This window comes from Protopterus annectens, chromosome 5.part1 (assembly GCF_019279795.1).
Source record: "Protopterus annectens isolate FY-2018-M chromosome 5.part1, PAN1.0, whole genome shotgun sequence".
Lineage (NCBI taxonomy): Eukaryota > Metazoa > Chordata > Ceratodontiformes > Protopteridae > Protopterus > Protopterus annectens.
Window position 1 is genome coordinate 408,147,014 of NC_056736.1, and position 17,652 is coordinate 408,164,665.

General features: G+C 37.9%; 1 protein-coding gene across 1 annotated transcript in view; it reads right to left on the reverse strand.

Moving 5' to 3' along the window:
• The window catches only part of RS1 (retinoschisin 1), a 132,001-nt gene that overhangs the window by 61,770 nt on the left and 52,579 nt on the right, over nucleotides 1–17,652 (reverse strand). Inside the window, exon 3 of the mRNA XM_044072788.1 lies at nucleotides 3,787–3,928. Within this exon, the coding sequence (XP_043928723.1) occupies nucleotides 3,787–3,928 (142 nt within the window). The remainder of the gene's footprint in view (nucleotides 1–3,786; nucleotides 3,929–17,652) is intronic.

A 17,652-nucleotide genomic window follows, 5' to 3' on the forward strand; every position in this document is an offset into this window, starting at 1 on the left:
CTGGTAGAAGGGGAGAGGAAGCGTATGTGCCGGTAGAACATACCAAGTTTCTGATGTGTTTTTTTAATGTTTGTTTGTATGTGGGAATCAAATGTGAGCTGATTATCAATGAGAGCTCCTAGCAGTTTGACATTGGAGACAATTTCTAGGGATGTATTATTTTGACTGGTTATGAGTTTTTGTCAATAGTTATGCTTTTTGATGGGGTGAATAGTATCAGTTTTGGTTTTGGATGGATTGAGAGCAAGATGATTATCATGCATCCATTTTTCAGTGGTTGTGAAGGCATCCTGAGTTATTTTTTTGAGGGAGGGAATAGAGTTTGCAGCACAGATAATGGTAGAGTCATCAGCGTATTGGACTATTTTAGCATTTGGGATATTGTGGTGGAAGTCATTAATGAAGATATTGAATAATAATGGACCTAATATGGAGCCTTGAGGTACGCCAGTGACAGTGTTGAGGTAAGAGGAGGTGGATTTCTTCCATTTAACAGATTGCTGCCGATTGAAGAGGTAACTAGAAAACCAACTGATGCAAGAGGGGGAAAGATGTAGGTTAGAGAGTTTGTTGAGTAACAGGGAGTGGGAGATGGTGTCGAAGGCCTTAGACAGGTCTAGGAGGAGAGTAGAGACAATATAGTTGGAGTCTCTGGCTTTATTTACAGTTTCAAGGAAGGAGAGAAGAGCAGTAGTAGTGCTATGACTGGGTCAAAATCCATGTTGTGTTGGAGTTAATAGGTGATTATTGGTGAGGTAAGGTAGCAGTTGTATGTGTATGCATTTTTCTAGTAGTTTAGAGATGGGGGATAAGATGGCAATTGGTCTGAAGTTGGAAATGGCGTTGTTGTTGCCTCCTTTGTGGAGGGGAATGATGTAAGCTTTTTTCCAGATTTGGGGTACATAACTTTCTTGGATGGACCGATTTAAAAGTATGCAAATTGGGTAGGCAATGGCTTCAGTAGCTGTCTTTAGGAAGAAGGAAGAGATGTTGTCGGGAGCGTTAGAGCAAGGTTTTAATTTAAGAAGCAATTTTTTTATAGTACATGTGGGTATGGGTTTGGGGGAGAAGAGAGGGTGGTCAGAGGACGAGCAGTCAAGCTTGGAAGTGGAAGTAGGAGTTGTAGCTGGAGGAGTCGAGTTATTAGAAAATGAAGATGTTAATTTAGATATGGAATCAATAAAGAAGCTGTTAAATTGGAAGGCGAGATTGGTATCACTAATATTTTCATCTGGTTGTGGGTTTTCCTTTTTGCCAGGGTTGAAGAGGGAGGAGATACTATTCCAGAACTTTTTTGGGTTAGTCTTATGATTATTTTGGAGGGTAATAAAGTAGGATTTGTGGTCAGAATTGATAAGTTTTTTGACTCTGTTGCGGAGTGTTTTGTATTCATTTAGGGAGGCTGGGTTTTTGTCTTTATAGTAGCTTTTCAAGGCTTTATTGCGAAGGCGCATGGTAGCTAAGGTGTCTTTTTTTAACCATGGGAGAGTTTTGCTCTTAATTCTTTTTATTCTAAGTGGAGCTAAGGAGTCAAGGAGGTTTAGAAATGATATATAAAAACAGGTGACAGCTTCATCTAGGGGTAGTGTATGTAGGGGACTCCAATTGAATTGTTTCAATAATTCAGAGAAGGTGTTTTGGTTGAAGTTCTTTAAGGAGCACACAGAGATGGTGGTATGAGAAAGCTGTAGAGAGGTAGAGTGAAGGTGAGCAAAGGTGGGAAAGTGGTCACTGAGAGGGTCAGGGAGTGTACCGCTACTTGAGAATAGGTGAGGGTGTGATACCAGAATCCAGTCTAGGGTGCTTCCACAGGAATGGTCTTTGGAAGGTCTGGTTATTGACTCAATTAACTGGTGAAAGTTATAAAGGTTTTTATTTTGAGGATTTGTTGGGCATTGGATAGAGGACCAGTTAATGTTAACATCGCCAAGAATGATAATTTCATTAGTAATGTTGGTGGAGAGCCAAGAGAGGATGTCCTCAAGAGTAGCTATGTTATCACCAGGAGGGATGTAGAGGGAGGCTAAGCATATTGTTTTATGCTTGTTAAGATGGAGTAGTGTTAGAAGTAGTTCGGCATTGGCAAATTGGGGAACTGGTTTAGTATAAGAAGTAACTGAGAAGGAGGAGCCATAGAGAAGGGCTACACCTCCTCCTTTTTTGTGGGTTCTATCTTTCCTGATGATATTATAGTTAGGGGGGGTTATTTCTGAGTCTTTTATAGAGGGTCGTAGCCATGTTTCAGATATTGATAGTATGTCTGGGTTATTGTGGAGAAGCCAGGCATGGAGGTTTGGGATTTTGTTACATATACTTTGGGCATTTAACGCTGAGAAGGTAATGGTTTTTGTGGATGAAGGTGTGTAAGTAGAGGAATTTGGGGGGGTGTTTGTTGAGGAATTTGAGGGAGATGGACCTGGGTTAGGGTGTATGTCACCTGACAATAGGGTGGTTATGACCTGGTGAATACAAAGATAAAGGTAGTTGGAGTGTTTGGTATACAGTTTTAGGGTTGTGTATTTATCTAGAGTAGTGCAGGAAGCACAAGGGTTAATATTTTTGTAGGTGGATATAAGTTTGAAGTGGAAGAGTAGGGAGGGGTTGCAGGGGTATAGGTGAGGGTTTATGAGGGTGGAAGAGTGTATGAATTGTTTTGGGAATGGGCTAGTTATGTGATAGTGAGGGGAGTGAGTGTAATGGAAGGGTTTGGTGACGTAGGAAAGATAGGTTAGGCTTAGTAGTAGTAGTAGATGGATAATAGATGAGGAAGGTTTGGTTAACATAGTTGTTGGTTTTATGTTGGTGTGGAGGGGAGTTATTAGTATGAATGGAGTATAGTTTGTGTGGGAGTGGTTTGGTTAGGTAATTGATGGGTGGGTTAGAGGTGGAGACAGGAAGTGAGGGGTGTAATTGGAGTGGGAGGGGTTTGTGGAGGTATAAATGTAGAGATAGTGGGGGCGGGTGGGAATTGCTGCATGTGTTGCTGAGATTCAGAAGGGGTAGAGGTCTCTTACTGGATCTAGGATGTACGGTGAGTTTTGGAGAGCTCTACTGGATGTCAGATTGGAGAAGGTGCATCTAACATGCCTAGATTAAGTGGGAGGGTAAATGTGGCAAGTGTTGTTGGACTGAGTGATGGAAGCTATGTCTCCTATTTCTACATGGACAGAGAAGGGGATAGGTGAACTTCATTTGATACTAGTGTTTGCATGTGTGTGTGTGTGTGTGTGTGTGTGTGTGTGTGTGTGTGTGTGTTCATAGTTCATAGGTTAGCACTAGGCTAACTGCCCGCCATTTTAAGCCTAGCCAAATAGCACATGAGAGAATCAAACTCTGCACCTTGTGTTTGTAAGGTAAACACCTTAACAATTATGCCAACCTCCCCCATATTTCTGAGTGTGTGTGTTTCATCTGAGGGGCTCTGCATAATTCCAAGTTCTGGGTGGAGTCACATTGCTATTAACAGTAGCTAAGGCTCTCAGCATTCTGTGTGTACTACACCAGATACATGGCTGGAAGCAGTTTTCTATAAGAATTTCACAAAGCTTACATTTTGTATTCATTGCATGACAGTGGCGATGGTGGTTATGAAAGTGGAGTTATGGAGGTATTTTAAATCAGGATTCACCATCCTACTCATTAAAGTGAATCATCACATATTGCTAATAGTAAAAATACTGTCACTAGGTATAAAACAGCCACACTGTAAGACCTTGGGCTCAGACAAGTTAATGGCATATGACATGTAACATTCAGTTAGTGTTTCAGTAACGATTGTCGCCTTACCCAAAGCCCTGACTATTAAGCCGTGCCTTGTTCCCAGTCCATGAGGAATACCATCCAGTATACTGATCTCCATTAGCACATGAGATCTGATCGGCAGTAACTGCTCCGGACTCAAACCCAAGGGGTTTGTGATATGGACACTCTGTATAAAAAAAGAAGAAATACAAACAAAAATGAGGTATGGCATTATACAAAGCAACAGTTTTAACACTCTGGTTCTTGTTACTTCATATTCTGGCTTACACCACTGGTTGCTTATGTTGCTTTGAATACCATATTTCACTTTTCCATCAGTTCTAAGAGTTGCGTGCAGCTTCCTTTCAGTGGTAATATATATGCTGAAATGAGGGATTTTTTAGTGGATTTATGTGACTCAATCATTAAGGAAGCACTTACCTTTTGCTTGTTTGAATAAGTTCTAAATATAATTTAGAAAAGGGTGTAATAGAGTTTGTATGTATTGAAAAGGTAACCCAGCTTTATGGCACAAGTATGTAGAAGTCATGCTCAGTGAAGTGTAGCTTAGATTGAAGGGTCGGAAGGATTGAGGAGGGATCTAAGATTTTAGGGGGTGGTTTTGTCATGTAATCTGCTCATTCTGCAGGTGTATGAGTTAAAGTTTAGAGAGTATAAAGATTAGGCCTGGTTCAAGCTCTAAAAGCAGCAATTTGGCTCTATCAAGGGTGAAGTCATGGTGTTTTCTTTTGTGGGCCCAGTTCTCCAGTTTGGGGTAGCAACTTCCCCAAAGGATTTCTGTAAGTAGTGGCCTGCATCAGTAGTGGTAGCTCTCTGAATGAAGGTCATTCACATCTACCATTATCTTAATGACTGCTTAATCCAATTCAAGTTATCAGTTGTGACAGAATCTGGGGATCATAATTCCATTGCTTGATCCCTGGCAACAACATTAAATGAGGGGAAAATAGACTCTCTTGATATAATCAAGTAATTCTGATGACATTTTTGAAGAGATGTTTTAAAACAGTGCAATCAGCAAGAGAAAAATGTAAGTCACTTGCTTTCTTTCCATTGCTAAGCAACACTGGTTTCTTAAATACCTGCCACGGGTGAATACGAAAGTCATTCATGGATGAGTCTGGGCTTACCCAAGCAGCTTTATTTTCACAAGACATGGCATAATAATCAAGAACTGGGTTCCTAGCTGTAAAGCCTGAAAACCCTTTAATATCTAGTAGCAAAAATCATCTTGGGAAAAAGTACAACAGGCAGGGTCTCAGAACATCACTGCTTGGGGAGCACCCCAATGGATAATGTAATTAACTGTACCCATTATCACATTTAAAGGTTGACATATTAACTATTAAAATAAAAATCATTGAGGAGCTGCTGTACACGTAGTTCAATTGATATTGCAATTTAGTAAAAATCTGGACATTTTTCAGCACTTTTGCAACAATACTGGGTAAACAAGAGACATATCAGATTTAAACAAACTAATTCCTTAAAAAGAGCAAGCCATAGTAAAGTCTTTAGGAGTTGCCACTGACTTGGACTGTTGTTGCTGTTGCTGTGACATTATTTTGGAATTCTTTATTTAAGGTTTGCAGTTTTGTATTGTTTCTACTCTTTTGGTCTTATTTATGGTGATTAGTTTTAGCTAAAATTTGTTTTGCTTTACATTTATTTTATTTTAAATTTGTTCGTTTTTTCTTGTAAAATTAATTGTTTAAGACAAGTTAGTATTTATTTTCTGTACTCTGTTCTGACTGAAAACTATGTAGTAATCTGTGGGAGGTGCAGAGAAACAGCATTTATTATTTAAGTTAAGCAGAACAGGAAAAGGTTGTAACCTTTTGGAGCTGCCACTGACCTGTGATTGATGCAGTTGGCTATGTTTCCCACCCACCATTTCTCAGTTGTCCTATTAAACTCAGTGACTCTTGAATGGTCCAGCCCTCCTGTACATTTGACTTTGGAAGCTCCTTCTAGTCTCATTCTTGTCTGTCCATACTACTGAGCACTAGAAGTTCAAATTAGGAAGGACATCCCCTTAGACTATTAAAACTCCTGTTACCATGTCTTTCATATTGTCTCTCTGTTTAGTGTCCACACTGCAGTGCCTAAAGTATTAATCCATTTTTTCCATCTTGCTTTTTTAAAATCACAAACAACTGGGCAAGACTACCAATTACTGATAGCCTACAAACCACTTCATAGGAATCATCTTGGGATTTGTAGGTTTAGAGATCATTTCTAGGCATGCAGTCTAGGATAGTGTTAATGATCCTAACACAAATTTCTAATTGTCCCCAATAACTGGCCAGTTAAGTACATTAGACAAATGGAAGCTGAGGGAACCTTGAGAAATAGCACTTTTGTTTTGCTCCTTGTGAGTGAAGGAGCACAGGGATATTGTTTTCTAATCTTCCTAGAGTTTAAATGTCCCAGGAAGGAGCTGTTCTGACCTGGTAGACCTGGAAGAGCCAGAGACTTGTCCAAGTATAAGAGTACCACTCTATCATGGATGGGACAGGGAGTGACTGTCATCTGAAGATGACTGTTGTGTGCTTCCCAAAGGTTAAAGGAATGAAACAACACCTGATGAAAGTATGTACCTCAGGAAAGGCAGGGGGTTGAACTGTCAAGGAGTGATGAGAAGCCTGAGAAAAGGATAGTGGTCTTAGTGTGTCAGGAAGTAAACTATTGTGTATCCTACTGAGAAGAGAGGAAAAAACAGTTCAGTGAGACTGAATGCGATAATACACGTGATCACATTGGCCTTAAGGTGGGCTAAGGCAAGAACTTGTAAACATCTGAATATGAGCTTTATATGTGAATTGTAGTTTGAAAAGGAAACGAGATTAATAAAGGAAAATTCAAGTTAAGGTATAGATGACATAAAGTGTGATGTGCAACATTAAGCACTGGGATAAACTGCAGTGGAAATACTGTAGTAGGGAAGAGGGTTCAATTAAGCATGCTTACGAATGAATAGCAATGTGGGGAATTGTACGTAAGAAAGTATATGGTAAATTTCACAAGTAGGAACACTCAAGCCAATAAAGGCAATAAAATACCTAAACTATATGAGAGTTTAAAAGTTAAATATGTTAAGTAATGCTTACAAACTGAATTGCTAGGAGCATGCCTCTCATCCTCTGAGATTAAAAATCATAGCAGTGGCCTTTAAAAATCATAGTGCTGGGTCAGAAAGAGGAGCACTTTCTTACTTTTTTACAATTGAAGGTCTTTATATACTAGAACCCATGTAGTTAGTGCCAGGAAATCTATATCAGCTTAATTTGTTTGTGAAATAAGGTATGTATCCATGAACAAGCCTGGCTTTATGAATAACATTATAATAAACCAAAGTTGGAAACGCTCCGAACCAATGGACTTTCTTGTGGATAAAAAATCACTGAAACTGTTCGGTCCAGGAAACCATAAACTTTTATTAAGCACAACACGCAGGCTTTTCGTCAGTATCACGCCATCTTCTTCAGAATCGAAAATAACGACACATAATACCAACTGCTATAAATACTGATTTTAAAAAAAATCACATGGTCTCTAAATGCTGCGAGACTAGAATGACAACCCATCTACAAAATACTGAGTGAAATGATTAAAATGATTAGAAAACTATTTTACAAATTAGCTGCATCTGGCATCTGATAAAGGAAAAATCCCCTCATATTATAAAAACAAACCTCACAATGTGCAAGTATTTTGATAAAAAAGACCAAAAAAATGATAAAAATTACAAAATCTGCAACGTTGTGTCCCTTATAAATATACTGCTGCTAATAACAAAAAAATCAAGTCTTAAAAATCACTTCGGCTGAAAACCAAACAGCACGAAGTGAACTCAAAAAATGATCACAGGACTTGACACTTTTTGCCTACTATGTATAGACTGACTCAACACAGTACATATTTCAAAATAATGGATGGTTGGAATATTTTTCAATGGTCTATATTAGACTTAGACTATCATAGTATCAACCAATGCAGAACTTAGAAAAGCATCCAAAAGATGTACAATGATAACATATGTAAAGAAATTATTTATACAATCGGTGGGCTACATAAGAACATGACACCAAAACATGGCAATAATATGTAGAAGAAGTGTAGACATGCACATGCACACGATATACCAAAGAGCACAAAGAATGTGCTTAAACTAATTTATTTCTTCACTACACTTTAATTATTTAGTTAATCTTAATTATTTAAAGCCCATTTACAGAGAAGACCTGGGAGAAAAAGTGTCAGTACTTAATACAATTTGAATATAACAGAAAATGATTCACAGCAATTCAATTCTGATACCTATTTCTATCTACTTTAGGGCTACAAGGAAGCTAGAGGCTCTTTTGGCAGCCAGAGTATACAAGGCAAAGACTCTAACCCTGGATAGGATGCCAGTCTATTTCAGGACACACATTTAAAACTCATACATAGAATTCACAGGATCACCAGTTCAACTACAGTATCTCTGTGTATGACAAAGATCTCCAACTGATGAAATATACCAAAACTTGTCAGGGAATAAATAAAAATGAAACATACCTCAGTATATTTGTTAGTAAGTAAGTTAGTAAAATTCACCTTTATTTTTACTCAAATTCACAATAGCTTGATGCTGCGATAAAGACAAATTATACTTGACATTCTTATGCATAGTATAAGAAAAATATAACTCTCTCAAAACCTGCTGCTGAAAAACTTAGAAGGAGGGACAAAAGTTGATGGTCTAAACTGAAAAATACATCCATCTTGCTCATCCTGTGGTCCCCTATTAGAAAAAAAAAAACAACTTTAAATTCAATATTCTGCAAAATTCAATAATATCATGTGCAAAAACATCTTCCAGCACAAGATAAGTAGGAATAAACCCTAGTCCTTTATTAATCAATTCTAATGCTCTTTTCAAACATACTGTTAAACATACCACAGCAAATTCACCTTTAGTATTACAGATAGAATATTATTGGATCAAAAAAAATAAATCTGGGTGGCATAGTATATTGGATAAAAAGGAGAAAGCTTGGGTTATTAGGTTGGGAGGCCTCTTTTCACCTGGGCTTAATGAATATTTATAAGTTGCTAATTATGGTACACTATTTAAATCCAAGGTGTTTGTAAAAATGTTATGGCACTGAAGAAGGCAGTAATGCTGAAACCGGTATGCTGACGTAGTTTTGATTGACATGTGAAGATATTTCTGCATTAAAGAGGACTGTTGATTATATTATGTGCTGGCCCTTTTTGTTTTGAAAGCACATTTACATGTTACCCCACATCCATGAGGGACAAGGGTGCTAAACCAGGGGTGAATTTGCAGTTACCCAACCATTTGTACAAATTACATTTGAACAGAGTAAGAGAAGTGGTTTCCTTTATGTGGAGTGGAAGATGGTTCCATAGAAACAGAACTCTCTGTGATGCATACCTGTCCTTCCAATATATTCTATTTATGTTGTAAACGGCACACCACCTCCTCTTAAGTTAAAGTTTTTTTTAATTATGTATTTATTTATCCTTTGTTGACTGGGTTAGTCCCACTAGGTTAGTGACCTCTTTGCAGGGGAGAGACCCAAGGTGGTATTTATATTACTACTAGGAGACATTTGACAGGGCATTGGGGAATTTCCCCTAGGTGGCATCAGAGGACTATTATTAGTGTTTTGAGAATTATGTGATGGAGGAAGAAGTACACATTGCTGCTGGAGAAATTTTGGACAGGGAAAATTACAGCAATATGAAATTCTAGTTATGGAATTGGAGAGTGGAGGTTTGGATACAGAGATACTGGAAAACTTAATGAAGAAAGTAGAACCAAATAAATGTGAAGAGGTGAGCTGGACTCCTTTGATGGCTCGAGCACTGCAGGAACAGTCTGATAATAAAGCTGATACTATGGCAGAGAAGCAGATAACAGAGGTTGAACGTTCTCTTCTTCATTTCTTTCTCATGTCTGTCAAATGTAAAATGTTTATGATGGTCTAATCACATAAATTGTCCGAGATTTATTTTAAGTTGTTGCAACTTCAAATATTTGTTTTCAAATCTCTTGAAGATTTTCAGACCATGTTCATAAGTTTGCATTTGCTGCTCTTTACTAAAAGAAGTACATTACTAAGATTGTATGATTTGAGGGAAGCCCTAATAAAACTTGATAAGTCTTCAGTCAGGTGACTTTGAGGTTCATTTCTTAATAGTAACCAGAATTAGAGCTTGGGAGCTCTGTTAAATAATCTGTTTTTATAATTTCTTCCAATTTCCTCAAATGTTCAAAAACAGTTAGGTAAATACATTTTAGAAGACATTGTATATCGTTAAAATATATTTTAAATAGAGCTTCCCCTGAAAAAATACAGTTTCATACCATAAAATCCCTGAAAAATGTTTAACTGAGATAGTTGCCTATCACTTAGCATTTTGTCTTACTTGGCAATTCAGGTTTCTGTTATATTTAGGAATTTTATCCATCTATTATAAATCTGCTACAGCTAAGTAGCTCTATAAGGGTAAGGAGATGCATGTATTAAAAGCTGTATAACATTACACTTTTAAAATGGTAATTCACAGAGTATAGAAAGTATGTTTTGCAGCTTCTGTTGAATGAATTTAAAGAAAAAGAACTGATACTCATTAAGAAGGATTCAATAAAGGATACTTGTATGGCATGAGTCTTCGTATTTTCTAGGACCATATTATGACAGTTTAGGGTCACATGAGAAAATTATCTGCTTGGCATTTGACAAGACTGACCATCCAATATCACTTAGAAATTTTTAAATACATATGGTTGTCTGTAATTTGATGAAAAGCTGGAACTTTGAATGAACATGATCAGTCAACTATCCTTATAACGCTGTTCTTTTAGATTTTTTTAGGAAAGCTAGAAAAAAAGGTTTGCCCCCACATATGCTAATGATGTCAAAATGGCATTTATTTCAATTTGCTAGGAAAATAATGACTTGTGAGAAAATTAGATTAATACATGGATGTTTAGCAGAGTTAGGTTAGAATATCACTAAAAACTAAAGTCAGAGCATCTCATGTTTACAGGGGAATATAAAGTTGTTTTGGTGGTCAGTTGTATCATCCTGAAATGCAACACAAAGAAAGTATTGACCTTGGTAGTATTACCCCAAAAGGTAAACTGTGCATATCTGCAAACAGCTAACAAGTTTTAAGCAGCAGTATATTTATAAGGGACAACGTTGCAGATTTTGCAATTTTCATCGTTTTTTTGTCTTTTTTATCAAAATACTTGCACATTGTGAGGTTTGTTTTTATAATATGAGGGGATTTTTCCTTTATCAGATGCCAGATGCAGCTAATTTGTAAAATAGTTTTCTAATCATTTTAATCATTTCACTCAGTATTTTGTAGATGGGTTGTCATTGTAGTCTCGTAGTATGTAGAGACCATGTGATTTTTTTTTTTAAATCAGTATTTATAGCAGTTGGTATTATGTGTCGTTATTTTCGATTCTGAAGAAGTTGGAATGATACTGACGAAAAGCCTGCATGTTGTGCTTAATAAAAGTTTATGGTTTCCTGGACCGAACGGTTTCAGCGATTTTTTATTTATGCAAGGGAGTTAAGAATGTAATGCCCACTGAGTGGAACAATTGGAATACAAAATACTGGCATTACAGAAAAGGGTCAAAAGCGCATGAAAGATAAAGAAATAGAAGTTATTTAGGTTAAGACTAATAAGAAGGAAAATGTATTGTGGGTAAGACTACAAGGGGAATGTTCAGTTCCATCATTTTGGTCTTTGCACCCCTGCCTGAAGTTTAGTTGTATCTTTTGCTTTCTGGCCTAGTCTCTCACTGTTCATATGCTGACATACAAGCCATAATAACAGTATGTGGTCTGACCGTTTTAGAACTACACTGCATGCTGCTTAGTTATTTGCACCTAGTTCATGTAATTCTCTGTATTACTTAGACCTTAGGGTTTCCTGTACTGGGAGTACCTTTTTGCCTGGCTGACTAGTTAATATTGTATTAACTGTATTGAATGGTCAGTATATTACAGTGTGCCCACTCATATGTACATTCTTATAGTTCTTCTAGAAATGTATACTGCTAGAAAGGTGTTTTGTTAGAATGGTGAAGGGACTAGATAGCTGGAAAATCACTTCTCCTGCCTGCGTATCTAACAAAAAAAAAAAAGCCTGGAGATCCCTCCTGTAAGAAATCTAGCTGTGCTGCAACACTATTTACTGGTGTGACATCCTGGCTTACAGGTAAATCCGGACACACCTTGACTCACAGGAAACTGCTATTTCTACTGGTCATTCTGCTTTAAGGATAGTTCCAGAAACAAGACTGATATCATTGAGTAGCCCTCTTCCACACTGCACATGAAGTGTGTACCCTGCACATTGATTTTACTCATTCTTAAGAATAGTATTAAATAAAAACTTATTAGAGAAGTTCTGCATGTCTGGTTCAAAAACAGCAGCAAAAAAAAACAAAATAAATAAATAAGTAATGAAGCATGCATAATTGTGTGCATGTACACATACATAGTGATATACACACACATGACTAAATAAATAAAAATAAATAAAATAAACAAGTAATACAATTAAGAAAATCCAGATGAGCTAGTTTAGGGTAAAATTGTCAGGCATGGGGCAGAAATGAGTAGGAGGGGTACATCTTTAGGAACAGATACCAGAGTTCTATATGCGTCACAAAATCCCTGAATGTACAGTATACCTGGTACAGACTGGGATGAAGCACTTACATGTACTAGCTCCTGCTGCCCCTGCACAATTCATAAAGGACAAAGTTTAGATTACAGATGTCCACATGTAGCAGAAAATACCAGACTTCAGCTGTGGGCTACAGTTCGCTATGTACAAGTTCAGTGTCCTAAGTGGCCTGTAATGTCGATATGTCACTCATTACAAGATGGCTAAGCTGCAATATCACATCCTTGTTGACATAATGTCTTAACAATGGAGAAAACGCTAGATATTCAAAAAGATCCATATTACAGCATGCAGACAAGCACATCCATGTTTTCCTGGCAGTACAATAACAACACATACCACACATAAATGCACTTTCCATTGCACCAGCTCCCTTTATCATAATATATGCTATTTGGATATCTCCCAGATTCATGGCCAGTGACATGGAAATGTATGTGAATTACTGTTGACCATGAGCAAAGAAAACAGGTAGGTTCACTGTGCCACAAACATGCAGTGCCTGGCACATCCACAAGACCCCCTTTAAAGGTTCAGCTGTTGCACCTGTAATGCTGAGTATGCCTTCTGTGCACCATGAACAAATACTGTCTGAGTCCACACACACACATACACACACACACACACACACACACACACACACACACACACACACACACACACACACACACATACACAGCGGATTGTACAGCTGTATGAAATGTCACTACATTGCTGTGCACACAGCATAACATACTGTACCCCTTGCCAAACCCACTCAGTCCCTGTCACATACAAGTAGCTCCATGATACAGGCAGATCTCCATAGCAGTGCAATGCTGTCATGTCACAGGACTGGAGAAACACAACATTCATAGAGGATGTTGATGATAGCACAGACTGCATTTCCTGATCTATTCCTCTTTTAAGCCCAGCAAGCTGTGCCATAAAAAGACACATTCTTTGCTATGATACACACTGCTTTGCTTATTACATAATATGTCAAATTCCACTGGGGCTGCAATGGCTTACTTAGAGGAGGTTGCAGGTATCACTACTGCAACAACAATGTATGTGCTGCCTGACAGACTCACTACCCTGACTGCCAGTTCCAATGATGCTGAAATGAGGAGTACTTGGTGTCAGTAAAGAACATACTATATGCTTTACCCAGAGCTATAGTCTGTCCAGTGCATAGAATTACTGCAATTCTCTGACATGAATTGCACTAATCTATACTTTGCATATGAGACATGTACCACATGGCAGGCCATGTTTACGAATCCCCTTATCTTTCCTTTTATTTCCAGTTTCCAATTAACAGTTTTTTTGTTTAAACTTTGAAATTAATCCAAACAGCTAATTTAGACTCTTACAGTAAATGAGAGCCTTTGATTTGATAGATGTTTTGTTGTACATCCTTCAATTCACAGCACAATCACTGGACGAGGAAGAAAGTGCAAATGCCGCCAGTTTGAGATCATGGGGTGAAATGTCCTCTCAGTGCTTAGTTTTAGACCTTTTTATTCTCACCTACTCTAGGAATCATAGAAAGCACAAAGCTAGTCAAACAGAGGCCAAGTGTGCTTTGTCAATAACCACCCCCCAGGTTCTACCAACCTTCAGGAGGTCAAGGCCTGGAGTGTATCTTAGGAAACATTTGGAGTGTATCTTAGGAAACAAAATATTCATTTGTTCATGCTATGTCTGAAGGGTGACATGTACTCACTTGACATGCAAAGGGAGTGTTTGTAAGGGCAAGGGGAGGTGCTGGATAATGAACCTTTCTCTCCACTTAGTTTTGTTTATTACCTTTTGTAAACTGAGATCTTTTGTTCTAATTCTGGCTACACTGTTTGATGTACCAAGAAAGAGGAGCTCTCAGATAATATTGTTACTGAGACCATGGAAAACAAGGCAAGGCAAGGATCTCCACTCATGAGCCTATACCACATGGGGTACAGGGACAATGCTATCAGAAAATAAGTCAGAAATGCAACTATTGATGACATGTTCTGCATCTCAAAATGTTTTCTCAGTAGTAATGTAAACTCACTTTTGATCGCCAGATGGCAGAAACACACTTCTAAACTGAAAAATATGCAACCTAATCTGAAAGGAAGCTTTCACTTTTGTCAAGATTTTGCCAATCCTGAATCTGTTCATAGTGTAGTTAACAAAGTGAAATGTGAGTAGCCAGGGGCAAAGAGGAAAGTGAAACAGAAAATACAGAGGATAGTTATACGAGTGTAGCTGCTCTGTGGTACACAGCTATAAAGCCCAGACTAGCACCTAGATAACCAAACATCACTTACCAGATTAAGTGCTGGAGGTTGGGAGTGGCCAGCTGATGCCAGCTCACCCATCTTGGATGTGGGGGGAAGGGCAGGAAACCTGGCATGCTGCATGACTGATAACCAGCAGTGGTGAGTGAATCAGGATGCAGCTGTACAGGTTAGACATCCATGCCTACTAAGCTGAAAATACAAAATAGTTACTATTAGATCTATTCAAACAAGTATGTATGAATCATGGGAATGGTATTGTAGGATGATGTGCATGTCAGGCTGCTGCATGGGCCATGACTGAACAAGGGAAAATATATTCTACTCTTCTGGCTGCCAACAGATCCTCCTTCAAACTGCTGTTGCCCCTGAAACCAGTCTCCATAGATTATAAGCACTGGCAATCAAATATCCAGTGGAGATCAGAGATCCCACACCTGGTGAACTGAAATGCAGTGGGCAGTGGGCAGGGAATGAATGGGTGACAATCCTTTGGAAACAGGCTGATGGCTGACAGTCATGGGACTGAACGCACGCAAGACAAAACAATTATGAGAAAAGCAACAAACTGACTATGGAAATGTTCAGGGGAAGGTAATGAGAAAGTTCTATATAAAAGGTTGGTGAGCAAGTGGAACATTGTACCACAGAAGGTAGTGGTGCGTCTGATAAACGTCCCAGTCATCTCAATTATATTATTGAATCTATTATTGATTCCAGCATGTTATGAAAGTAAAAACTCATCTTTGTATTAAATCTAAGTGCTTGTATACTTAACACACCTCCTTCTCCTAATCCTGCTAACATTTTTTGTACTTTCATATGTTCAACAATTGTCACATTTATGAGTTGTTCCAAAGAGAAATGGGTATTCTGAAATTTCAAGATAATGGTAATAAAGCATATTTTTCACATTTTAACAGCTTTCCTTATCTACCTCACAAATAAAGTTGGACAACTATCTCTTGCCTGATAGCTGATTTTTTGTCAAAAAATAATGAAATCACATTTTTCTTGTACAAATGAATTCTAAGCAAATTGCAGAAGTTATAACTTTCCTGTAGTATTGAATATCAGATCATATGCCACTATTTGTAAGGCTGATCCTACCCTTTCCTATATTGCTCTGCAGGTCAAAATATTTAGATTTTCCTTCCAGTACTCCAGTCTGCACAATATCAGTGTTACTGAGTTACCTCATATTTCAAGAAATATGTGTAATTATTTTGTTGCCTTACTCAATTTCTCTAACTATTTTATTGTCTTCCTTGGAAATCCTCTGTGCCATCTGACATACTCCTTGAAATAAAGATTGAAGATGTACAAATGTCATTCCCAATTTAGTTTAACGAGAAGCACCCACAGTATAATGACAATCTCTAATGCCTTGGTGTCTGTACATTTAGCTCTTCAGTCTAGGACCTTGCTGTGACCACACATTTCCACACAACTGGCCCAGTGTGTAGCATGGTGGCTTAGTGGCTCAGTGGTAATAGCTCTACTTCACAACTCCAGGGTTCATTGCTGACTTCTGGCCTATATGAAGGTTGCATGTTCTCTGTTTGTCCTCATGGAGTTTCTTCACATACACTGGTTTGTCGAGACAACCAAAAATATACTGATTGACTGACTACTGTAAACTAACCTTGCTGGATATACCGGTTCACTTACCTGGTTAACAAATAGATACCTTTTTCATTAAATTATGTGACTTTGCACTTTTTTGGATTAAACCCCACTTTCTATGCCTCTCTATTTATACTTGTGCATCTTAATTTCTCTTAGACTGTTATAACAGTTCCCATCCATATAATACACTCAAGCCGCCTTAGTGTTATGTGAGAGGTAGCTAGTCCTGCATCCAACTTATTAATAACACATGAAATACTGTCTTACTGAAGAACAGTATGATGTTCAGATCTCGGTTCTTCACCCTGAAGCCAGCTTTCAATTCAAACTAGCAATTTTGTCACTGCAGTAAGAATTTAAATGTTCCTATTTCTTGGAGCTCAAGACCTTCCTAAAATTCTGGTAGACTGCATTCTCCAGGCTTTTCTAATGACTTCTATAACCTAGTTGTGAGCTTGTCAGCTGGACATTAAAAGCCTCCATTTTGTTAATCACGCGGGCCAGGATTTGATAGTTTTTTTTACATGGACCATTGAACCATGTCCTTCAAGCCTGGATCAATCAGCTTACAGTAGACCAATACCAAGCTTCAGTTGTTTGCTAGTAATTTAAATAAGGAAAGAAGTTTGTAATGAGTGATACAAATATTACATTTATATATTTTTTAATTGCCAGTTGATGACCAGGGAAGTCCGACAGGGTAGGTGCCCATTTTCAGAAGTGGCCTGGGAAGAAAAACACCAAAACATGCTAGAAAGTCCAGGAAGACTCCTGAAATTTAATGAGTAACTTTGACAGTGAAGGGTAGTGGAGGGAGAAGAATAGATACTGACAGGAAATATATATCCAAACCAGAAAAGGAGCACTTGGACAGTTGGACACTCCTGCATCTTAGTAAAACTGGGTAACAGATGTTAAATGCAGGCCAGGAAAATACACTGTCCTATTAAACTAAACTGGAGGATAGCAAGGTCACATTTTTTAATAATTTTATATTAATGGGACAGATTAATATTAACTATACAATGACATATTCTCTTTTTATTGTGATTATTTATTATTTATTTTTTTGCCAATGTCTCTGGTCTCTTCTAAAACATGTGCCTGGATGTGAACTGGCATGCCTCTAAATTGCCCTCAAGACTGCATGCAGCGAGGGTTTTTGTGGGTGTGTGTATAGGTCGTGAGTGTGTGTTTTTTTGTGTATGTGATTGTGTGTGTGCTCATATGTGTGTGCATGAGTGTGCATATTCTGTGACTGACTGGC